This window comes from Arachis ipaensis, chromosome B06 (assembly GCF_000816755.2).
Source record: "Arachis ipaensis cultivar K30076 chromosome B06, Araip1.1, whole genome shotgun sequence".
NCBI lineage: Eukaryota > Viridiplantae > Streptophyta > Magnoliopsida > Fabales > Fabaceae > Arachis > Arachis ipaensis.
The window spans coordinates 13,314,255-13,339,225 of NC_029790.2; the positions used below are offsets into that span (position 1 = coordinate 13,314,255).

The 24,971-nt window shown below is 38.5% G+C and overlaps 1 protein-coding gene and 1 long non-coding RNA gene across 5 annotated transcripts; both read right to left on the minus strand.

Moving 5' to 3' along the window:
- LOC107645893 (protein FAR1-RELATED SEQUENCE 5-like) lies at positions 1,897 to 8,357 on the minus strand. 4 transcript variants are annotated; one of them, XM_021104042.1, is made up of 5 exons: positions 7,888 to 8,357; positions 6,648 to 6,816; positions 2,939 to 5,260; positions 2,490 to 2,672; positions 1,897 to 2,407 (listed from the first exon to the last, which is right to left on the minus strand). In XM_021104042.1, the coding sequence occupies exons 3-5, from the start codon at positions 5,228 to 5,230 to the stop codon at positions 2,348 to 2,350; spliced, it is 2,535 nt and encodes an 844-aa protein (XP_020959701.1). In that variant the 5' UTR covers positions 5,231 to 5,260; positions 6,648 to 6,816; positions 7,888 to 8,357; the 3' UTR covers positions 1,897 to 2,347. The 4 variants fall into 4 exon arrangements, with proteins under 4 accessions (XP_020959701.1, XP_020959700.1, XP_016205516.2 ...); XM_021104041.1 differs by having other exon boundaries at positions 7,858 to 8,357; XM_016350030.2 differs by having other exon boundaries at positions 1,899 to 2,407; positions 2,939 to 5,214; positions 7,858 to 8,357.
- Positions 21,828 to 23,089, minus strand: LOC110263900. Its single transcript, XR_002349637.1, has 2 exons — positions 22,343 to 23,089; positions 21,828 to 22,219 (listed from the first exon to the last, which is right to left on the minus strand). It is a non-coding gene; the product is annotated as an uncharacterized LOC110263900 (long non-coding RNA).

A 24,971-nucleotide genomic window follows, 5' to 3' on the forward strand; every position in this document is an offset into this window, starting at 1 on the left:
TGTATAGATCTACATTATGAAAATTATTATTTAGTAATGAAAGTTTGTACATTAAATTGGTTTTATAACCAAGAATAATGCTCATTTTTTAGATTTTGTTTTAACACTTCATGTACGACCTGAACCATTTAAGTAGTAACTAATTTAATTTGTGGTAGTCATTTGATAGATGCACTGATCTATTTACTTCAGATTCTGGAATTCATCGTGTACAGACAGGTTTAGTTTAGTGATTAACATAGCATACCACTTTCTCATGCTGAAACATGATTTAAAACAACAGTAACTCTAGTTTGGTGACAAAATTTACTATATCTGAAATAGGATGGACTGTGGAGTTTGGGTATCTCAATGGATGATCCTCACCCATCTGTGGGCATCCTATGAGTTGGAGGTAAGGGTTATGTCATGGGTTGTATGTTCTTGTTGATTGATCCTGTTGTTGTCCTTCGTTGCCTAATTTTATGCGGTAATTATTGCTTTAGGAGGTTAACGACAGCACCCGCATGGCATTGGCCATAGACCTTGTCATGGGCAGTCACAACCCTATTGCTGAGGAAGTGGCAGAAAAGGTAAGGGGGTATTGGGATAGGTCAAACAGGGCATCTTACATCTGAGGGCTTGAGTAGTTGCCACCGTCACCTCCTGTGGTGGTATTGGTAATTTTTTTTGGAATATAGTTGTAGCTGCCATTGACCTTCTTTTGATTGCTTTTTGGGTTGCCTTACTCTACCGGACGCATTTCGCCTTACTCAACTCCTTTAGGAATTTCTTGCATGTAATAGTTTACCTTACATTAGTACTACTTAGGAACACTTGTTAGGGGTCAACAACGGTATGTGTTACCCAGATTTGGATGGCGGCTGAAGGAGTTAATTGTACCCCTGAAATTTGATTCCCTCTTTCTTTGTTTGGGGACATTCATGTATTTAGTCTTCAAACAGATGATGATGAATGCAACAAACAAGGGAGACTCATTTACAAACACTTAACCTTGTCACCTGTGTTAATATTCATGCCTAACTTTATTATCGTATTCAGGCTGAGAATATTATGTCTTTTGACCCTCTCTACTACATTTTCTTTTGAATGTTTTTCCCCGTTTTTGACGGGAACTTGCTTGACTAAGCTTCTTCCAAATTTATTTGCATTTTCTTGGTCCGTTTCCATTTGCTCATCCAAACTGTCTTAAATTTCTGAGTTTGCTTCTATTGGTTTATTTTCCTATATTGAGCTGCACTAAACCATGAAAACCATGTTCTAGTTGTTTATGTGTTTGATTATTGTGGTTCTACTAAAAGGAAAATAGTAAAACGTGGAGGCTTCTCAAGAGTGCACATACAAAATGATTATCTTCTCTTATTCTGGCATATTGGTTGGATTACTTTTTCTGATTACATACAAAAACCTGATTATCTTCTCTTGTTCTGGCATATTGGTTGGATTACGTATGTCAAGTAGCTTCTTGAAAGTCACTAATATCATGCTTATATTAACTACATGTTCCACTTGTTTTCATGCATTATATCACTAGGGCTCACTAGAATGGCAATAATCCATGTTGAATAGCTTATTTTTCATGTGGCACATTAACGCTTATGGAGATTCTTTTCCCCACGTCCAATTTTTTTCGGGGCCGTTGCGTGGCTAGTTTTCCTGATCGAGTTACTCCTCTCAGATGCTGTTATCACTTGTATGGTGTATGGGAAAACAAATTACATGCATGTCAAAAGATTTTCTAAGTCCTGCCTCCAAAGTAAATTCTTTTGTTCTCTAATTTTATATAGTAAAAACTTAAAAAGAATTTTCGAACCAGTTAACAAATCTCAACCTATAGATGAACATTGCACAGCACAACAAACAGCGCTATCATTCTCTTTCTCTGTGTCTGCTGCAACAACTTTCATGGGATTAGAATGAATAGAACAAGGAAATTAAACTTAAATTGTAGACACTGAATATAGGAGAACAGACACAAATTTGGCACCACATGAAGACTTGGCCAATGCAACTAAATAAGATACAAATAATTCAAGAGACGGAGAACATTTTCAGCATCAAGTACCGTGTCACATAACTGAAATAGGTCATTCACTGCAATATTTTGAAGGGGAAAATAAAGGCTTGTTCCCGATGGGTTCGAGGCCTTTTTAGGTACCAACAAGATAGTCACTCCACATGGAGGATACAAGTTATCATCATTCATCCACTGTATACCAAATATAACCACGGACGATTAAATCCAACTGGCGTAGCTTCGTTGTCTAATACAAGCAAATTGAACAAAATGTAACATAACATTACATGTTGCCCGATACCTAACCATCCATTCATTGCTTGGTTAGTCTCAAACTTGTCTCCGATTACTTGATAGCCTCTCGGTAACCCTGATTATGTCATGCATCAGCTGCATTGGCGACATGTACATGTCAGTTACTTGCACATAGCTAACAAAACAAATTTAACTATTCCAAAGTGGCCAATCATACCTCTTCAATCTTCACACAGTTGTCGTCGTTATAGCACAATGGGAGGACAGAATCCCAACCTTCGGTACGGATATGCCCACTCTGACCCCCCTCTTTTGGCCGGAACCCAGATTCTTCCACATCCGACTCGGCAAAGGCTTCTCCCGCTTTAGGTGAGAGCACTTTCAATGTGTCACATCGACCCTAACATAAAGAAACATGTCATTGGTGAATCCAAATAAACCTAAAACCATGGCAGCAGTGACTTCAGCAAATATATACAATTATAAAATAAATTTTGACACAAATACTTCAAGGATGCCCCTTGCTAACCGTTACATTACGTGATATTCAAACGTCACCTAACACGGTTGTTATAACATCCACGGAAAAACGTAAAAGGAACACCCTAAACCCTATTAGCACTAACATATACTACTTAGGATTCCTAGTAACTGTGATAAAGAAACCTTTGCATTTTCTGTTGGTGAGGAACCTTCCGATCCCAAGTCTGCTGTCTTCCCATCCTCCTGTGGGTCTGCCTCCACATTCAATCCCCGCTTGCCGGTGCAGTGTCGCTTCGCGTGTCCTGCTTTCCGACACATGCTACAACGCCTCTTCCTACCACTCATTTTCTTAATCCGGAGAGCCCCTTTGGTCTTTACCACCACGGGATCCTTCACAGTGGGAGTATCTCTTCCCTTTGCCGACGGACCCTTCTGATCGCATGCAGCCTCGATTTGTTTGCATAAAGCTCGTATGCCACTCATCGCTGTGTTAAACAAACCCGGGCTACGTGCAGCTACGAATGAAAACCACTGCGATGTTGAGTGCAGTGCACCCTGACGTAATAGAAACCCCCGTTCACTGCACTCATTAGCTCTTCCTTCACCATAGTTCTCCAATGATTTAGCGTCCTTACGCCACCTAGTCAGCACCAACCTTGATGGAATTTCCCTCGTATGCTCATGCTTCAAAACGAAAAACATGTGTCGACACGGGTAACCGCTTCGCAACCAAAATTGGCAAGGACATTGTAGCCTATTCACAACCCTATCATAGAGTAACGTTAATGGCCTACCCGGAATGCCATAGTCTTCAACTGTGTACACCATAGTCGTGGATCGGCGAACCTTTGCGACGAAGTTAACCGCACCGACACCTACAATTTCCCTCCTCACGTCCAAGAATAACTCTCGTGTGTAAACATCGGCAGCAAACCGCTCGAGCGGGTCCAAGCAAGTCGTGATCACTGGCTTGCCATTAATGGACTTGAAGTGGGCTTCTAACTCGTTATTCCGATACTCTCGTACCATCAACTCAACATTCTGCACCAACTCAAGAAGACTGTGCCTTGAATTAAGAAACTTTTTGATATTCGCATTAATCCCTTCACATTGAGAAGTAGTGCGGAACCCGGCGTAGAATTTGTCTTTCAGGTACGCATTTGCCCACATTTTCCACTTATCATAGGTTTCCTTATCCCAGTAACTATCGTGAAGTCGGTATTCAACCACAGCTGCGTCCCACTCTGCCTCAAACTCTTCTATCTTCATATTTGAGTACAGCCACCTAGTGAAAAGTTGTCTTAAGCCTTCATCCTTCACATTCGAAGTCACGTTCTTCTCCACATGCCAAGCACACAGCCTATGTGTGGCCTCCGGAAACACTTCCCTGATTGCTGCCCTCATTGAGTCACAACCGTCTGTCACAATCACCGATGGCTTTTTGTTGCACATTACCTCCAAGAAATTTTCAAGCAACCACGTGTATGACCCAATGCTTTCATCCAACACTAAACCAAACCCAAATATGCTTGTTTTCTTATGATTGTTCGAGCCAGAAAAGATAACCAAAGGTCTCCTGTATTTGTTTTTCTTGTAAGTCGAATCAAAGGAAAGCACATCACCAAAGTGTTGGTAATCAACCCGGCTCCCACCATCAGCCCAAAACAAGTTCGCTAACATATTGTTGTCCGTCAAATTGTACCTAGCCATGCACATCGGATCCGACACTGCTTTTCCCTCTAAATAAATTATTGCGGCGCTAGCGTCTCCATCAACAATCTTCTCCCGCTTGGTCTTCTCGATGTAGTTATAGGCATCCTTTTTTGTGAAACCCAGCAGAGAATACCCCCCGGCTTGCCCTGCCATATAACCTAGGATCTTCGACGTGGAAATACCATGTCCCTGCATGCCATTAATCTGTGCCTTAGCTGAACAATCCATGTCTCTAAAGCTGTTGATCATATGAACCATCCTCATAGGAGTTAAATCATGGTTGTGATCTAGTATAACTTTTCTAACCCTCCAAATTTCGCTGACATCATCCCATAAGATTGAAAGCTTTGCGTCACAGTTTGTGCGCATCTCCGATCTATGGTCCTTCTTCCTGTCAAGCCTCTCGTAATGTTTGCGCTGCCTCAGCCCTGCTTTGTTGCAAAAAAACCTCCTCCTAATCACCTTGCCATTATCATCCTTTCCCGAATCACCCTTGCGAATACCGAACCCGTGGCATTTGCCGTATCTCTTGTAAAACTCATACGCGGCTTCGTCCGTGTAGAACACCTTCCTAATCATATCGGCTTCAGTCAGCATTAGCACGTCTCGATATTCAGTGGCTTCTCCCTCTACCCATTCATCACAACTATCACTTCTACCGTCTCCAATCGGTGTCTCGTTTGTTTCGTACTGTGTTCCGCCGCTACGATCCTCTTGAATTCCACCACCTTGGTTAACTCCATCATCTACTTTAGGCTCCATCCGCACAACAACACCATTGGCACAAATCAACTTTATTTGTTCAATTGAAATGCCAAAGTCAACATACTCAAAATCCATTAACATCAACTACACATCGTTTTTTACAACATCAAATAAAACACACTAACTGCACCAACTAACATGGTTCTCTAGTTTTTTACTGTTGCAATAACAAAACCGAAAATATATTCTGCAGAATTTATTAACTAGATAAAAAGTAAACAAACAGAAGGAAACAAACAAACAGAATTCAAATGATTTAAACTTAAGGCGGCTCATAAAATAGAATATATTGGAAGCAAGTTCCTCATAAACTTAGATCAAGTTCTTCCTTAATTAATTGAGGCTTACTTTAATTCTATGAATCTTATTTTTTTTTAATTTTTCTAAGTCTGTGTCGATGGATACAAATTTACACATACTGGTATTTTCATTATTCAATTCAACTAAAATTTCAATTTCAACGCATCCTCCGCTTATAACTTGTACACATCAACACAACCCTGAAAATCACTATGCTCTTCCATCCAAATAGATCAACATGCGTGAAAACTAAGATGAGAATACTATAATAACAAAAACCCTTGTAAAATTCATAAGCATGTACTATATATGCGTGCAATCATAGGTACATATATGTATGTGACAAACTATCACCACTACTTAAGAGGATAGCATAGAAGCATGTATAAAAATATGCACACGCTATGCATTCACATGTGTAGCAACATAATTTTTTTACGGGATTACATTAACATTTATACATGATTACATGATTAGATTAAATTAAACAAGCTAGGTGAACATGCTAGAGAGTGATGGAAGCTTGACCTCTCCATTGTGAGAGAGAGGAATAGTGAAGTTTCCAATGACTAGAAATTACAGAAATTTAAAAAAAATTAAAGCAGAAAAACAAACACAATATATTCTCCGTTTCCAACTCCTATAAAAACTGCTTTGCAGAATTTAAATTTCCGTAATTTCAATCCTACTAACTAGACTCATGTACCCAAACTAACTGCCTACTATACAACATTCCGCAACGAACAACAAACCATCTAAGTCATGCATTCGTAATTATTACTAAAATCAGCACGATCACTATATCAAAAACAACGGCAGAAACAACTACGTTTAACAATTTTATACTTCCATGATTTATTTTTAAACTATCTTGCACAAATATGAACGACACAGCTCAATAGATCCAGCAGAATATACTGTTTCATAAGCTCTGATTCAGCTCTGCTAACAACTTCATTTATACATGTATCAAATTCGAAACAAACTTCACCCTTTAACCTTCTAGTGAATTTTCACCACCCCAAAATAGAGTAAATATCACCATGTTACCCCAGAAAATTAAAATAATTTAAAGATGCATACCAAACTATCGTTTTCTGTCCTATATACTTACCGATTACTGCCTAATATGCTTCCTAGGGTGCGACCTCCCTTGCAGCTTCTCACATTCTCGCCGGAACCATCAACCTTGGACTGCCCCCATATCTTTGGCTATACAGAAAACCACCAGCTCCCAGCACGTGTCGTTGCTTCTAGCTTCCTTTTATCCCTCTTTGTTTCCTCTGCCATTAAGCAACAAGTTGTTATTATTATTATTATCCACCAAATTTTAATTTTATTTCTCGGTCCAAAAGGAAAAATGATAATTTTTTGGGAGAAATTTTCCACAACATTGTATTTAGGGAGAGCATGGGAAAAATGTAAGACTTACTGAAAGAGAGGGTAAAATCTTTGGGAAATTGAAAATTTTTTTTCACTTTTTTAATTTCGAGAAAAGGAGTTTTATTTATTTTTTAATTGGTTAAAAGAGTGTAAAATTTGAACCTCTTAGAAATGAAGACTAAAAAACCAGCAAGTAATTAAATTCGGATGCTCTGAAAGGACACGGAAAAGGCCAACCATGAGTGCAAATGCCAAAATCTTGTAAAGCAAACACCTTAAAGTTTAAATCATAAATTGTGAAGACAGTCTTCAAATAGTTGGAAGGCCCTTATTATAAAACTAAATAACAATAGATATTAAGTGTGAACAGATTTTTGAAACAGGAAATCGAAGATGGATATAAAGGTATATTAGAATTAGGCAAGGCTACAACTGCTTTGGATATCAATGTCCAAGTTAAGAAGGGAATCAAAAGTACTTGCGAACCATCTGATAGAAAGTCAAAGCTCTAAATGAATTCAACACTGAATTGGAAAAGTAAATGAATCAAAACAAATAAATTCAACATTGATTGAAATGTTAATAAAAACTAGTAAATCAGAATGAAAATGGTTGTTCATTTGCACCTGAATCATCAACCATTATACATCAATTTAACTAAAAGTGTTTCACACGCGAGCCTAAAAGTGTTTCGAACTAAGAATGCTAAGCATGACTCTTAAGCAAAATCCAATTAAAATACAATCCAACAACTACTAAGTGCCTCAACAACAACTATTAGCTCCCAACAACTAATCAACTATCAAGGTTCCAACAGTAAACTATAAGAACTACGCCAATGCTTCACGCAATCAGCTTCAAACAACCAATGGCAACGTTTAACACTAACAATTACTCATGCTTCAACAATTATTATTACAACAAATTACATTTATACTTACGATTAGTGGAAGACAGGGAAGAATGCAGACCTGGCAGCGATAGAGCCAGCGGCTGCAGTGGAAGGCTCGATCAGGGCTGGCGCCGACGGGAACACAAAGCGCGACAGCAAGCACTGGTGGCGGTGGCTGCAATTTCCACGAATGAGTTCGCGATGGAAGGGGCTGCTCAAATCTCCAAGCTGCCTCCACGAACTTCCGATGGTGACTGACTTCCACAGAAGGTGGCTTCGAAGGTTGCGAGCCTGCTACGCAATGGAGGCTTCGTGGGTTGCGCAACGAATGCTTCGAATGCTGCGACGACTGCTACGCGATGAAGGCGAAGTGAGCGACCATGACGCGGTGGCTGTCGGGAGGAACAGCGACGGCGGGGGCACCAGGCAATGGCTTCAGATCGAGCTCGATGACATTGAGACTTGAGATGCAGCCCTCCTCCCTGAACTGTTTGTGTGAGACACGGAGAAGAGATCGATGAGAACCTAGGGCTTGCACAATTGAGTAACATCAGAGAATGCAGGTGTTGTGAGTGAAAAACGGCAGCGTTTACATCATTTTTGTCCCATTACCATAACAAAAACAATTGGATCAAATATAAACTGGGTCTTCAAAAATAGGCCCAATAACATAACTAATATCATTAACAGGAGATTATTATCCTTTAATCCCAATTTTCATCACACATCACTATCAACCTTAGCGCAGAAATTGTCGGTACTTTAGAGGCAGCAGTACCACGCGTCCCTCCTTCACCATGCCACTCAATTTCAGCACCAGCAGAAAAAACTTGTTTTCAGCACCATAGGATGACCCTTTTTTTTATTGTAGTTGTGTTATATAAGATCGCTGTGAGATCTACTATTGAAGGATCCTTCCTTGTTAAATACTTTCTATTAAATTATTATTTTAATTTAGTCATGACAATAATAAAGAAGTCTCGTGATTCATAAATTCAGTCAAACATAATACATAAATTCAGTTTCAATTTTAGTCTTTATTATTTTATCTTATCTTATCTTTATGTTATCTTCTTATCTTATCTTTACTTTTATCTTTCGTAGGCAATGCTCTATATATATTTAGTTTTACCTTCATAATTCAATTCAATTCAATCAATCAATAATCAATAAAAGTTCTTCATCTTTTTTTTTCTTATTCTTTCATAATTTTATCATAGTATCAGAGCCTTGGTATCCTCTTTGAAGAGGATACATCAGCTATCATCTTTTAGATGAGAAATCACCCTGCTTCTTTTCTAACCTCCTCCCACAATGAATAATCAATCTTCTAATTTAGCTCAGGATCCAACCAATCTCTATTACATCCATCCAAGTAAAAATAAAAAATAAAAAAAATCCAACATCAGTCTTGGTTACCCCTGTTCTAACAAGAAACAACTATCATTCATGGAATAGTCACTATGGCCTGTCTGCGCCTTCTTCCAGCAGTTCATCTACGCTTTCTTCCGGTAGTTCCGTCTGCAGTAGTCATGTCTGTATTCTGTTTTAGCAGTTCCATCTGCACTCTTATTAAGCTCCACACGCTCTCTTTTTTTTATCGCGCTCTACGCGCCCTCTAAAGATGAAGGTTATAGAAGGCGTAGAGAATGGGGATTGAATCTATGACCTTCTTTTACTTTAATGACCTTAGCCTTTAATTACAAACTTTTACTTAGAATCTGTTTGAACTGTGCAGCAGAAACTTTATGAGATAATTTTGTTTTGTCTCATAAATAACAGAAAACAGAACTTAGAGTAAGAGAAGAAGAATGACACAAGCATGTATCCTGGTTCAGTTGCCTTGTGCAATGCAACCTACATGTTGTGGTGGAATTTTCAATATAGTTAAAATATCACACACACCAATTCATAGGATTCACCCAGTCCTTTTCTCTCAAGTTCTCAACTAACTTGACTTGGTTATGCTAATACCTAACTCTTCACTCTAAGTACTAATCCAACTTAGAAAGAGGCACCTCACAAGTACAAGATACAAGACATATTAAACAACCTAAAGAAATCTGAAATCACTCTAGGTTTTTCTCTCAAGTGTGTCATTCAACCTTTTATCACTCATAGGCTTTTTCTTGGATTCTCACATTTAGCCTTTTACCTCTCAAGAAATCACAGAAAGATATACATTGAAAATGAACTACAAACTGTAAAACATGAAGGAGATTGATGCATTAACAACCTCTATTGCTATAAGTTGAACCGGATTCAGTTGACTCTGATTAAGTTCTTCATCTTGGCGGAATATTTCTTTTACTAGAAAACACTGTCCAAAGTTGATGAACTCTTCATAGAGAAACTCTTCAGAACAAACTAAAAATCTGGTTCTCTCTCCTTACTTAAGAAAAATGAAAATTTTCTTATTTGTACCTCCTTCAAAATTGCTGTTTTGATTTCTTCTGAATCAACTCCTTGAGTTGTGTGCTTCCTAAACTTGTCATTTCACTTTTTTCAATTAACCCCCAAATTAGGGATTTCAACACAGGTCATATTGCTTGACCGAAGACCTCAGATCAGCAGAGAGAAATATTTCAATGGTAAACCCAAATCTAAACCCTTGAGCGAGTGTTTGTCCCCAAGAAATAATTTTAGCCTTTGATTTACAGCAGTGATTAACAGAGAATACTTTCTCTATTTATCCCAAATTAGAATTGCAGAGATTTGGGGAAGAAGTAAAGAAAGTAAATTGCATGCAAATGGAAATAAATCACTTTTATCTCTGACTTAGCTTAGCTTGCTTTGATTAGGGTGATTAGACATTAGCTTTTTGTGATTTACCTTTCTCTCTCTTTCTTTTCTGATGAAAGAACAAGAAGAACGAAGCTCTCTTTCACGTTCTTTTTTATTTTGTTCGAAACAAGCATGTGAACAACAGCTTTGGAAAGCTTCAGCTTGGTGGAGGCTTCTTGGACTTGAGTTGGATATGATTCACCCAACCCAAATATTCTTTTTGCATTATTTTCTATGGACTTCATTGATTAGAAAACCCACCAACAATGTTTTTGTTTCCTTGCATTTGGGCTGCTGTTTCTTTTGATTTTGGCCTACATCACTTAATCAAAATTGATCAAAACTAATTGGGTGATTAACCCAATAAAATAATGTTTGTCATCATAAATTAAAATTAGTTAATTTCTTAACTCAACAGAATACCACTCTTATTGCGCCATACATGCCCTCTGAAGATCAATCTTATCGCGCTCTACGCGCTTTTCTTTTCTTTTTTTTTTGAAGATCGCTGCTTGCTCTCTCTCCTTCAAGCATAACATCTCCCTTTATATTTTTGCCATTGGCAGCTCTAGCTCCGCCGCACGCATCTCCCTCTACGTCACCACATCAGACGCGTCTTCCTCAACAATTTCATCGGAACTTATCCAAGCTGTGGATTATTGACATCTTCCATCCACCAGCTTGGGGCGTATTAAACTACTCTTTCACCTTAGCCCATGACAACAATAAAGAAGTCTTGTGGCCCACAAATTCAGCCTAACAGAATACATAAATTCGGTTACAATTTTAGTCTTTATTATCTTATCTTATCTTATCTTATCTTTACTTTTATCTTTCGTAAGCAATGTTCTATATATATTTAGTTTTACCTTCATAATTCAATTCAATTAATCAATAATCAATAAAATTTCTTCATCTTTTCTTTTCTTATTGATTGTATACTAAAAATATAAACCTTTTTTGTACATAAATAATTTTTATAATGACCTAAAAACATGGTCAAAAAGGAGTCAAGTTCCTCCTAAAGGTATTGGGTAAAAGGATGGAATCCAAAAGAGCACCTTGAGGAGTTGAATTTCTCTTCAGTGGGAACTATATTGGTGGAAGTGGATTGGTTGGATTTGGAGGGTAAAGGTGTCATCTAGTTAAAAGAAAACTAAACTAGATGTCCCTTCACTAATGTCACATGTCATGAGCTTTAGTTTAACTTGTGGAAATCAACTTCTTACCTTTCCAGTTGAAAAGACTTGAGGTGACAGGAATACCTAAAGATATTTAGGATAAAAGGAGTAAACCAAATATCATACTAAAACCATTGGACAATAGATTTCCTTTTCAAAATGGTTTTACACTATAAAAGGACCTTAAGCCACCTCTTTAAAGCACATTGACCTTCTTTTTCACTTCTGAAGCTGAGAAGCTAAAAAACTCATCTTTTTCTCTCCCCAAATTTTCTCTCATTGTTCATCATTTCCATTTATCACCCTCACGAGTAAAAACTAGCATTTGGCTGTTCCACCAGAACACTCAACAACCATTAACCAACTCCTATCCACTTTAAATAAAGCTCATTCATCCTCTTGTGACATTAATGGAGGTCTCAGCACTTGTTCTCCACCTCTATTCCTCATTATTAGTTCCTGTATTGCTTATTCGTCATTAATAGAAGTGTTTTCCTCACAAGTATACTTACCCTGTGATTGTGTACTAAAAATATAAACCTTTTTTGTACATAATTATTTTTATAATGACCTACAAACATGGTCGAAAAAGAGTTAAGTTCCTCCTAAAGGTATTGGGCTAAAAGGATGGAACCCAAAAGAACACCTTGAGGAGTTGAATTTCTCTTCAGTGGGAACTATATTGGTGGAAGTGGATTGGTTGGATTTGGAGTGTAAAGGTGTCATCTAGTTGAAAGAAAACCAAACTAGATGTCCCTTCACTAATGTCACATGTCAGGAGCTTTAGTTTAACGTGTGGGAATCAACTTCCTACCTTTTCAGTTGACAAGACTTGAGGTGACAGGGTACCTAAAGATATTTTGGAAAGAGCAGTGAACCAAATGTCAGACTAAAACCATTGGCCAAAGGGTGTCCTCTTCATCATGGTTTTACACTATAAAAAGGACCTCAAGCCACCTCTGTAAAGCACTTCAACTTTCACCCTCACCTTCAACCAGACTTCAACTTTCACCCTCACCTTCAACCAGACTTCACTTTTCACCTTCACCTTCATCCTTCACTCTCACTTTTCACTTTCACCTTGATCATCTTCTTCACAGACCTTGAAACCCTTTTCACCCTTTACTTTCACCTTCACCTTCACTTTCACTTTTTCACCTTCACCTTCATCCTCTTCTGAGAGCTTCTCTTCTCTGTAAACCATTCCTGTCCACTTTAAACAAAGTTCATTCATCCTCTTGTGACATTAGTAGAGGTCTCAACACTTGTTCTCCACCTCTCTTCCTCACTATTAGTTCTTGTATTGCTTATTTGCCATTAATAGAAGTGTCTTTCTCACAAGTTTACTTACCCCTAATCTCTCATCTTAACTATTATTTTTCACTTAATCTATTTTTCACGAAACCACCCGAATCACCCTGAATCTCTCATCTTAACCATTATTTTTCACTTAATCTATTTTTCACAAAACTCACTCGAATCACTTGGCGACTCCACTGGGGAGGAACACTTCGATGTGATGGGTGAATCTAGCAATACTCATCCTGGGCAGAATCAACCACCTAAGCGACGTTCAATAACCCCTCGGAACCTCAACCTCAGCTTGGGATCACCTCAAGATGAGGACGGGTACAACCAAGAAGAAGAACACATGGAGCAGCAGAATCTGGGTGCAGGAGGAGGAGGAGGAGGAGCTCATGCCTACGCGAATTTCTTCACACCCCATGCTGGAGGTACCGCTGACATGCACACTCATGTAACCATCCCTGCTCATGTGTACAACTATATATATGATAGACAACCAAATAAAGATGCAAGCTTTGATCACAGAAATGATGGCTTGGGATCAAACCAGGTATAGAACCCCCTCACCGCCTCCATTCGCGAATCAGGAGATTATGGAGGAAGACGAGAACACCCTGATCACTCGTAGGGAGTTGGCGCATATTCTAAAAGGCAAGGGAGAAGCAAGTGAACCCACTTGGGAGATAAGTCCACCATTCGGGCATCATATTTTGGCAAAACCCTATCCTAAGGGGTACCCAAGCCAACCTTTCATAAATTTGATGGTGCCGAAAGTGCCAAAGAACACATCCTGTCATTCCTGGATGACCTTGGAGTGTTCAGGAACCACCAGGAGCTCAAGATCAAGGAGTTCTCAAAATCACTGACAGGAAGGTCGTTCACGTGGTATTGCAAGTTGAAAGCCAATAGCATCAACACCTGGGAGCAATTAGTGACAGAGTTCTGCAACAAGTTACTAGAAGAGGAACCCTCTATGCACATCATGGACCTGGGGAAAGTGAAATAGAGACAAGGAGAACGATTGGTAGCATTCATCAAGAGATACAGAGATCAAGCTTTACTTTGTATAGACACTCTCCCAGAGCCACAATTGGTGTACGGGTGTATTAGAAATGTGGAAGATGGATCCCAAATTTATCTTACTATGAGCAACATAAACACTTTCTCTGAGCTCTTAAAGAGAGCATCTGACATAGTCGAGGCGATGAAGCACAATAGAAGGAGATCTAAAGAAGTTTCCCCTCTGGAGTTGTGTGCCACTGATGGCAGGGGAAGAAGGAGTTCCTATATTCTAGGGGTGCTAAGAGAAACAGTCCTCCACCCCCGCTACCTCTCTCCAGAGCTCAGGCCATGGTTGTCGTAAATGGATGGTTTGAGGATGGAACATTAAATCCCAGAACAGATAGAGAGCCACCAACACCTGAAGACTTGAGAGATCCAAGATATTGCATGGTGCACCGAAATAAGAGCCATGGGTTGACTGATTGTTATTTGGTGAGGACGATGTTTCATAGGCAAGTGAAGGAAGAGAAGATACTCCTAAATGGAGAACAAAACCAAGAAGGTGTAAAAAGCACTCCTTTTCCTCAACATGATGTTGGAATGATAGGCGTTGAAGGAGCGGTAATGCTGACAGAGATCATAGATGAAGCAGAAGAGATGGTCACCATGGAGGAGTCCTTGGATGAAGACACGTTGACAAGAGGTCTTTTGAAGTCTCGAGGTTGTAGAATCATGTTCAACTAACTTGGCTTGGAACCCCACATTCAGAAAGAGGTGGCTAGAGCTCTAATAGGAGTCATTCAGAAGCATGAAAAAAGTTTTGGGGGCGTCAACGCTCCGCTCACAAGATTAGCAAAGGCCCATGCAAACGCCCTGGTGTTTCGGGACCCTGACTCATTCAATGGGGAGTTCTACCATAATAAACCATTATACGTGGAAGCAGTGGTAGAAGTCATGAAGGTCAGAAGGACTTTGGTGGATACTGGATCGGGGGTAAATATCATACCCACCCATATATTTCTAGAAATGAGAGGTTCTGCTTATCAAATAAGGCCTACTCAAGTAGGACTCAATGCTTTTAATGGAGTGGGTGTGAAATCTAGAGGGTGTGTTAATGTTGTCTTGGAAGTTGGCCCCATAAAGACCAATAATAAGTTTCATGTGGTGGATGGAAGCTCTAGCTACCACATCCTACTGGGGCGTCCATGGATTCATTTACATCAGTGCGTTCCTTCAAGTTGGCATCAATGCATAAAGTCTAGCTGGATAGGGAAGGATATTAGCATCTCAGCCACTGTAACACCCTTTGATAAAGGAGAAGCACATTTAGTGGATGCGAGTTTTTATGAAGAGCTTGCCTTACCAGGGGTCAACAAAGTAAGGCCTGTGCGGGAATGCGCCATCGGAACACCCAGACAAAAAATAATACGAAAGAACACTCTGATGGAGGAAGCACCAAAAGAAAACACCAAAAAACAAGCAACAGCAATCGAAGACCTAGGGCTTCGTAAGAAAATTCTTCCAGGTGGAGGATATAGGTGGTGTATCCTATAGGAACTCAGGAGATCCAGTGGAGGAAAATTACCAGAACTCCCCTGGCCCCAACATCCTAAGTGTATAAGAGAAAGAACATCTTCAAAGTAAAATAGAAAATGCCCCTCTTAAACTCCAAGATGAAGCAAAGCAGAAGGAGGAAGAATTGGAAGAGATTAATTTAGGGACTGAAGAACACCCAAGGCCTTTGTTCGTGTGCAAAGCTCTAGGGGAGAAGGAGAAAAGGGATTTGATAGCGCTATTAACAGAGTTCAGAGATATGTTTGCCTAGAACTATGATGAAATGTCACGGTTAGACCCAAACCTTGTAACCCACAATTAGCTGTGAGGAAAGGAGCAACTCCTGTCAAGCAAGCTCCTAGAAAATTCTCCAATGAAATAGAAGCTCAAGTAAAGAAAGAAATCGAAAATTTACTCATAGCCAAATTCATCAAACCAATACAACACCCCTCTTGGTTAGTCAACATAGTACCAGTGAAAAAGAAAATGGGCAGATCCGGTGTTGCGTGGATTTTAGAGATCTAAACAAAGCTTGCTCTAAGGATAATTTTCCTCTGCCAGATGTTGATAGAATGGTAGATGCTACAGTTGGATTTGAAAGGTTCTCCTTCATGTATGGATTTAGCGGGTACAACCAAATTAGAATGGCTCTGGGAGATGAAGAAAAAAAGCATTTCGAACACCCGTAGGTAATTTTTACTATACTGTCATGCCTTTTGGCCTAAAGAATGCTGGAGCAACCTACCAAAGAGCCATGACTGCTATATTCCACGACATAATGCATGACTTTGTGGAAGACTATGTAGACGATTTGGTTGTCAAGTCAACATCTGAGAAGCAACACACAGAACACCTCAGAGTTGTGTTCACTAGATGCAGAAAGTATAAACTCAAGATGAACCCCATGAAATGTGCCTTCGGGGTGTCATATGGAAGGTTCTTGGGATTCAGAATCCACAAATGAGGCATTTCAGCTGATGAGGATAAGATTAAAGATGTCCAGGATATGGAACCCTCGAAAGACATCAAGGGACTTCAGAAAAGCTGGGGTACATTCGAAGGTTCATACCAGCATTAAGGGAGCTCTTAGGACTCCTAAGGCCTTTGTTGAAAGAGAAGAACACCTTTAAGTGGGAACAATGCCACCAAGCTGTAATGGACAAGATCAAAGATGTTCTCACATCCACTCACACCATGACTTTCCTTCAACCTGGTGGACCACTAAAGGTATACTTAGCCATAGGAGAAGAAGCAGTTAGTGGGTTAATTGCACAAGAAGGTGAAGGCAAAGAGAAACCCATTGCTTATGTTAGTAGAGTCATGAAAGGGCCAGAACAAAGATACTCCTCACCAGAGAAACATTGTCTCGCTCTAGTGTACATCTCACAAAGATACCAACACTACTTTCAAGCACACCAAGTAGAAGTCGTATCAAAAAATGAAGGTCTCAGATTTTTAATCAAAAAGCCAATGTTGACTGGAAGAATGAGTCGTTGGGAACTCCTAATAAGTGAATATGATGTGAAATTGGTAACACCTACTACCATTAAGAGCCAAGCTTTGGCTGACCTCTTGTCAATCTGTCCTGAGAAAGCAACGATTAAAGAGTTGCCGGATCAGATTCCAGGAACAATAGAGACTGTTCATGCTTGCAATGAAGAGGAAACATGGACCCTCATGTTTGATGGAACACCCTCGAATCCTCAAGGAGGGGCAGGAGTCGTCCTTACAGACTCCCATGGAAGAAGTCTATCCTTCATGTTTCGATTGGATTTCTCTTGCACCAACAATGAAGCAGAGTATGAAGTGCTAATGCTCGGTCTAAAGATGGCTCAAGAAGTTGGTATCAAGAAACTCCATGTCAAAGGAGACTCCAACCTAATAATACAACAGATCCAATGAGGGTACGGCACGAAGGAAAGAAGTCTAGCCTTATGCAGAGAACAAGTGTGGCGCATGATGAAGGTATTTGATAATATCTCATTTGAGCATGTACCCCGAACAGAAAACAAGCATGCGAATGCTTTAGAAACATTGGGAAGTAGAGTCACTATTCAAAATGGACAACATGCTTTAGAACACCGGGTAGCTGAAAGTTCTGCCAGAGAAGAAAGGATGTCCTTGGAAGGAAAAACCAATAATTGGCGAATGCCAATACATGAACAGCTCAGAACACTCAACATCACCAAAGAAACAAGAGGATTTTGCCTCTTCAATGGGAAAATATTCAAAAAAAGCAATGATGGACTCCTTATGAAATGTGTAGGAGAAGATGAAGGGAAAGAAAAAGCAGAACAACTGCATGGAGCCACTTGCGGAAAAGAGGGCCCTGGTTTGTACGGAAGGCTCCAGAGGTGGGGTATTTATTGGCCAAAAATGAAGTCTCATTGTGATGAATTACAAGCTTTCTACAAGGCTTGTCAAGAAACAAAAGAAAGTACGCAAATATGTAATGTTCACAATTGGTAACAACCTATCGTAGAGTACCTCGATGCTGGAGTTTTGCCTTAAAAAAAATAAAAGCTGAGAGATTGAAAAAGAAATCAAAACACTACTTGCAGAAAGGTGAGTTGTTCAAAAAGAGCTTCACCGGGGAGATGCTAAAATGCGTTCGAGATGAGGAAAAAGACGAAGTCTTGGAAGAAGTCCATCAAGGAGTATGTGGAAGACACCAAAGAGGAAGGGCGTTGTGGTATGAACTAATTGGGATCGGCTATTATTGGCCAAAAATGAAGGAAGATTCAATCAAGTGGGCCAGGAGGTATTCGCGATGCCAAAAGCATGCAAACTTGATACATGCACCAAGTGTGTAGAAGAACAGCCTCAAAACACCATACCCATTCCATACATGGGCGGTAGATTTTATGGGACTGATCAACCCCCCATCAATGGGAAAGAAATGGATCCTAGTTGCAATAGAAAGTTTTACCAAGTGGGTGGAAGCTGTGGCCGTTAGAGAAGCAAATGCTGAAGCAGTAGTGAGATTTATCAAGGAAAATATAATATGTAGGTTCGGGCTACCAAGTGTTCTAGTGTTCGACAATGGAACCCACTTTGTTAACCAAAGAGTGTGAGGTGTTCTTGAATAGTACCAAATCAAACATCACAAGTGTTCCCCCTACTACCTGCAAGGCAATGGTCAGGCAGAGGCTACTAACAAGAGCTTTTTGAAAATACTCACAAAGATGGTGACCGACGCTCATAAAGATTGGAGTAAATACCTACCACTTGCTCTTTGGGCTTACAGAATAACCAGGCATGGAACAACCGGAGTAACACCCTTCTCGTTGGTTTATGGGGTTGAAGCTGTACTGCCAGCAGAGATTGAAGTACCCATCGCCAGGATGTTGTTAGATGAAGCACGGGATTGTGAAGCTGAGTTGCAAGAGTTGAAAGGAAAAAGAGAAGTTGTGGGAAGGAAGATGGAAGAATACCATCGAAGACTAGCATTAGCTTATGACAAGCATGTTCGGCCCAAGGTGTTCCTAGAGGGTGATCTGGTACTAAAATCAATAGACGCAGTAATGAGGAAGATGTCTTTGCCAAAATGGACTTTCAAATGGGAGGGTCCTAACATTGTTTCTGAAGTACACCCCCAATGGACACTGCATCCTGTTGGACCCAGATCATGAAACAACCACTGGCCCCATCAATTTCAAGTATGTCAATAAGTACTATGCTTAATTTTAGTTCTAGGGGTTAGATTTCAACTCCAAAGGGCTTCTTTATTAAGAGCCAATGTTTATGTTATATTATTCTGCAAGCATCCTGCAATGCATGAAAAAACTGCATTAGCAATCATACACTCAAAAGTTATGAATGATGCATCTTAAGAAATTTGCAGTACAAAATATTTCTGAAAAGTGAAGTTCCCCACCCTCCAAGTTCCTAAAAAAGAGAGAGCATAAATAGGGTAAGAGAGATCTGGGTACCTTCATTTTCTTTGCCTAAAAAAAGAGGAAAAAAAATAGCAGTAGATAATCCTGCTCTTCTTAGAATCATATCCTCCCCCTTGCAAAAAAAAATGTGTGTATCCAAAATAAAATGATCACACAAGCAGGTAAAACCCCTGGAGGAGTATGCATATTATATTAAAAAAAAAGGGAAACATAACACCCAAAAAGAGGTGTACAATAAAAGTCATAGAAGTAGCAGGACAACAAAAATACTTTGTCAAAGCATTACATATTTTACAAAATGAAGTGCTGAAAAACTATCACAGCCACAAAATATCACTGTAAAAAATCACAGAAGAAGCAGCCTCCTTATGCTTGGCCAATTGCTCTCGCTCCAGGCTGACGCTGGCTAACCTAGCCTTCATGGTGTTCAATTCAGATGTAAGCTTGTCAACCTTTTCTTGAAGAGCAGAAACATCAGAAGAGAGAACGTGATACTCTTTAGACAACAATTCTTCTCTAGCAAGATCAGAGACCCCAGGTGGAGGCTCCAGTTTAGCAGAAAGATTCTCAAGCCAACGACCACTAAATTTAAATAACTTAAGGTTATTTAGATGATTTTCTACCATATTTCGATGAGTACCCCACAAGTTTGCAAGGGAGTGCGAAGTAAAGAAATCCTAGGCGTCCAGAAAAGCTTGATACCCAAACTTTTTGAAAAGGCAATTTAGGTTATTTGGAAGCAGGAAGGAAGGAGCCCGGGATGCAATCTCCGATAATAAGTTCTTCGCATTGCCATCGAAATGCTCAAACTCATCACGTACAGAAACTGAAAAGCAAAACAAACAAGTAAAAAAATACCTTTTTTCCATCAAGAACTTATAAAATGCTGGCACGCCTGACAAATGAAAAGATATACAATGGAACACGCCAGAAGAAGAAAGAAGAAGAAGAAGAAGAAGTGGAGTAAAACAGTTGTACCTGCACCAGGAAATGCTGTTCGGATAGGAGAAACATCACTTCTAGTAGGATCCCCTTGGCAGGTAACATCCGGCTCAATGTCAACATTGTTCTTAGCACACGTTATTGCTTGTGGGTCATCTCGAACAATATCTTGGGTAGTACCCTCATCAAGGACGTCGCCGACAACAAATGAATTAGGAGAGTCCCTACTGACCCTTTCTTAGGAGTTCTCATCGCCTACATTTACCGGATCAGAAGGGGTATTCGGAATAGTTTTCATTTTACCCAAAAGACGATGAGACCTACGCGTCACAGCACTTCTAGATAAGCTAACCACAGCCTTACCAGGAGACTGTGATGACTTAACAAAGCAAGCAGTGGCGGCAGAAGAACCTTTAGCTTTTGCTGTTGAAGAAGGAGAAATTTCTGAGCCAGTGGAAATTGGTGAAGGTGTAGCATCAATGGAAGGCCTAGGTGGTTTTTTAAGAGACCTCTTTTCAACCTTAAGATTTGGGCGAATGCTACCGTGCTGAAGTAAAATTCTTTCAGCACGTACTTAAGTGAGTTGGCATAAAGGGGAGTAGGACGCATGTGTTGATTGTGTTGCACACACAGACACAACCTGAGGCACTGCAATGTTAGTAGGAAGGTACAGTTCTGATAGGGCGTAATTACCTCCGCGTAATCGGCAGCTAATGTTGATTAAATATTTAGGTTTGGCCTTTTTTGTTGAACAGGAAATTTTTTTGTTGCTATTGTGGGTTGGGGTTTATTGTACCGGCCACATATCATTTTATTTAATAGAACCAGTATCTTGTTTATATTAAAATGAAGTTGGAGACAGTTAAGGATTAAAATTGGGCCTATCAAGGGATTGTATGCTGATGATTTTTTCTTTTTCTTTTTTTTTTTGTTGTCATACATTAGATAAAGTATGGTATAGTCGTACATTCTTATACACAATACATAAAAAAGAGAAAATGGGAAAGCAATAGTAATAAGAATGAGAAGAAAAGGAAAAAAAATTACATGTGCCCTGGTAAAAGTTGTCGTAATTAAATAGGAATTTAATAGTATTAGTGGGTGTATTAATTTCTTAATTTGAAAAACAAGTGTTTTTGTTAAAATTGTGTATGAAAAAAATTTTTTAATTCGCTAATGTTAAAATAGGATATTAAATTTTTGGTTAAAAATGTTTTGTCGAAGTAAATAAAAAACTTGTTTGAATGAGTTTTTATGATATATTTTGTTTTCAAACGATATTTTTTTAAACAGTTTTGCCGATTTTTGTTTTTGTTTCTATTTTTATTCTTATAATATTATGTGGCCCATAATTATTTTCTGACCAAACTTTCTATTTCCAACCTAATTCCATCAAAAATCAAATAGCTCATACCCAATAACAACAAAAACATGTGTCACATTAATAAGTAATAACTTCTTGATGCTTTCATATTACGGGATTCCATACCATAATTAATCCATTCAAATTCCTGCCACCACTGCTATTTTTCAGTCTATGTCTGCTACTGCACCAACAATTATAACATGCGTCGAGATAACCTCCTTTCAGCAGGTCCTGAAAAATATTTGCTTCAGCACCGTAGTCTAACCCTAAGATTTGAACTCTCCACTTTTCTGTGCTTGACCACTTCAGCAGTAACAACCGAATCATCAGATTTTCTCTTTGAAGAAAGTGGATGTTTGTAACACCTGACGCCCAAGTCTACAAAACACCACCACAAAAGATACAACAGTCAAACACACAAAATCTAAAAAAAAAAAGAAGAAAGAGACGAAAAAGAAGTGAAGAAACAAAAAACAAGAATCAGCAAAGAGCAAATATTACTTGCAATGGTTGAAGGAGAAAGGTTGCCAATCATGAAATATGGATCCTTGATCAAAACTAGAACAAATGATCTGACATCTGGAATGGAGGTACCCTCATATCGCATAATATGCTTCTTCATACGCATGAGGTAATCCACATACTCCATTGTAACTCCCCCATCCCTGTCAAGAGGAACAACCAAGCAAGGATTGTACTCCGGGAGTTCTTTTTGAGACAGCCAAAGGAAAGAGGGTCCAAAAAAGATTTCTTAATCAGAGGAGGATCCACAAAAATAGTCCTCTTATTTGACGGTTTAACCCAAGGTTGGGGGACAGATTCAGAAAATTCGATTGCATATTCTTGAGAAATATCGTCCATATCATCCACAGAAAAGTTGGTACCCAAACTATTTCTAGAGTCTTCCAGGTCACTATCCACTATCTCAGCAAGTTTCACACGAGGCATGACAACAAAAAGAAACAATTCCTAAAAAGGGGAAAGAAGGAGAACAGCAACAACAAAATAGAGTGAATATCAATATCACATGAATACTAATGACAAAAATACTCAAAAATAAAGGAGAATATTGCAAGACACTCAAGAAATTCTCAAAAAGTCAACGAGCATCATATGACAAGAGAACAACCAAGGAGTTCTCAAATAAAACAAAAAAGCAAAGGTATAAAAATTATTCATCATATTCTTTACTTGATAAGGCCACTAATTCCTCATCCTCACAATATCATATTTCATTTGGTAACGTATATGAAAAGGTTGCAAGATATTATACGTTTATAGTTTCAAGTTTATAGTTTTGAAAGAATATAAATATTGAATACTAGTAATCGCTCTAATTGAAAAAGTTTACAAACAAATTACTTATGACTATGCTATACAAAAAAATAAATAAATTATTTTTATGCTATACAAAAGAAATAAAATTATTTTTATTTTTAAATATCTATTTTATACTTACAAATGAACATTGCTCATAATTTTTAATTCAATTTCTTTTTTTTATTTGTGATTTCATTGGAAACATATGCAAATGAGGATATAACATCCAAAGTTGTAAGGTAAAAGATCTTTATCAAAGAATTCTTATAACTAATTCCAAAATTAGCAATCCAATATACATGGGGTTGAGAGGTGTTACATGAGAATGAAGGCAAAGAACATAATAATAAGGATTCAGAGTAACAAGAGTGCAGAATGATCATCAGAGTTCAGAATGATATGAGTTTAGAGTAACAAAAGTTCAGAATAATACAAAAAATGTCAAATATACAATAGCAGATATTCAAGTGTCAGAATCTCATACAAGAAAATAGGAATACACATGATATGACCAAAAAAGGAGCAAGACAAAAGCAAGAAAAGAAGAAAAAGAGTCTTACCAAGTAAGAAGACAGAGTAAAAAAAACAGAACAAGGTTGAATGTGGGAGTGTCATTTGCCTTAAGAAAAACTTTCAATTGTTGAAGAAGACAGAGAGTTTGGATGGTGGTGGTGATAATAGTGATGATACTGAAAATACTGCTGTGTAAAAAATGTCCTAGCAGAGATGATGAGGAAAACGCTCTCCTTATGTGTCTCATTCAGGTACTCAAATTTAAAACGCTTCTAATTAAAAGGGTAAGAGTTTCTCCCCCTTCTTATTTGTTAAAAAAAATTAAAATTATTATAGCTCTGTTGAGTACAAAAAAAGTTCAATGCAGCTTGAGGGAATACTTTATACCCTTAAAGACTGCATGGAAGCTTATGATTGTGTACTAAAAATATAAACATTTTTTGTACATAAATAATTTTTATAATGACCTAAAAACATAATAAAAAAAAGAGTCAAGTTCCTAAGGTATTGGGTAAAAGGATGAAACTCAAAAGAGTACCTTGAGGAGTTGAATTTCTCTTCAGTGGGAACTATATTGGTGGAAGTGAATTGGTTGGATTTGGAGTGTAAATGTGTCATCTAGTTAAAAGAAAACTAAACTAGATGTCCCTTCACTAATGTCACATGTCATGAGTTTTAGTTTAACTTGTGGAAATCAACTTCTTACCTTTACAGTTGAAAAGACTTGAGGTGATATTACCTTTCCAATTGAAAAGACTTGAGGTGACAGGAATACCTAAAGATATTTGGGATAAAAGGAGTAAACCAAATATCAGACTAAAACCATTGGACAGTAGATTTTCTTTTCAAAATGGTTTTATACTATAAAAGGACCTTAAGCCACCTCTTTAAAGTACCTTAACTTTCTTTTTCACTTCTGAAGCTGAGAAGCTAAAAAACCCATCTTTTTCTCTCTCCAAATTTCTTCTCATTGTTCATCATTTCCATTCATCACCCTCACGAGTAAAAACTGGCATTTGGCTGTTCCATCAGAACACTCAACAACCATTAACCAACCCCTGTCCACTTTAAACAAAGTTCATTCATCCTCTTGTGACATTAATGGAGGTCTCAACACTTGTTCTCCACCTCTATTCCTCATTATTAGTTCTTGTATTGCTTATTCGTCATTAATAGAAGTGTTTTCCTCACAAGTATACTTACCCTGAATCTCTCATCTTAACTATTATTTTTCACTTAATCTATTTTTCACAAAACTCACCCGAATCACTTATTCTCTCATAATTTTATCACTTTC

Excerpts from the sequence above, each read along its gene's own strand:
- LOC107645893 (XM_021104042.1), bottom strand. The coding sequence starts at position 5,230 with ATGGAGCCTAAAGTAGATGATGGAGTTAACCAAGGTGGTGGAATTCAA. Across the intron at positions 2,673-2,938 it reads CACCAACAGAAAATGCAAAG|GGTCGATGTGACACATTGAA; the intron begins GTTTCTTTATCA and ends TCTTTATGTTAG. Across the intron at positions 2,408-2,489 it reads ACTGTGTGAAGATTGAAGAG|CTGATGCATGACATAATCAG; the intron begins GTATGATTGGCC and ends TCGCCAATGCAG.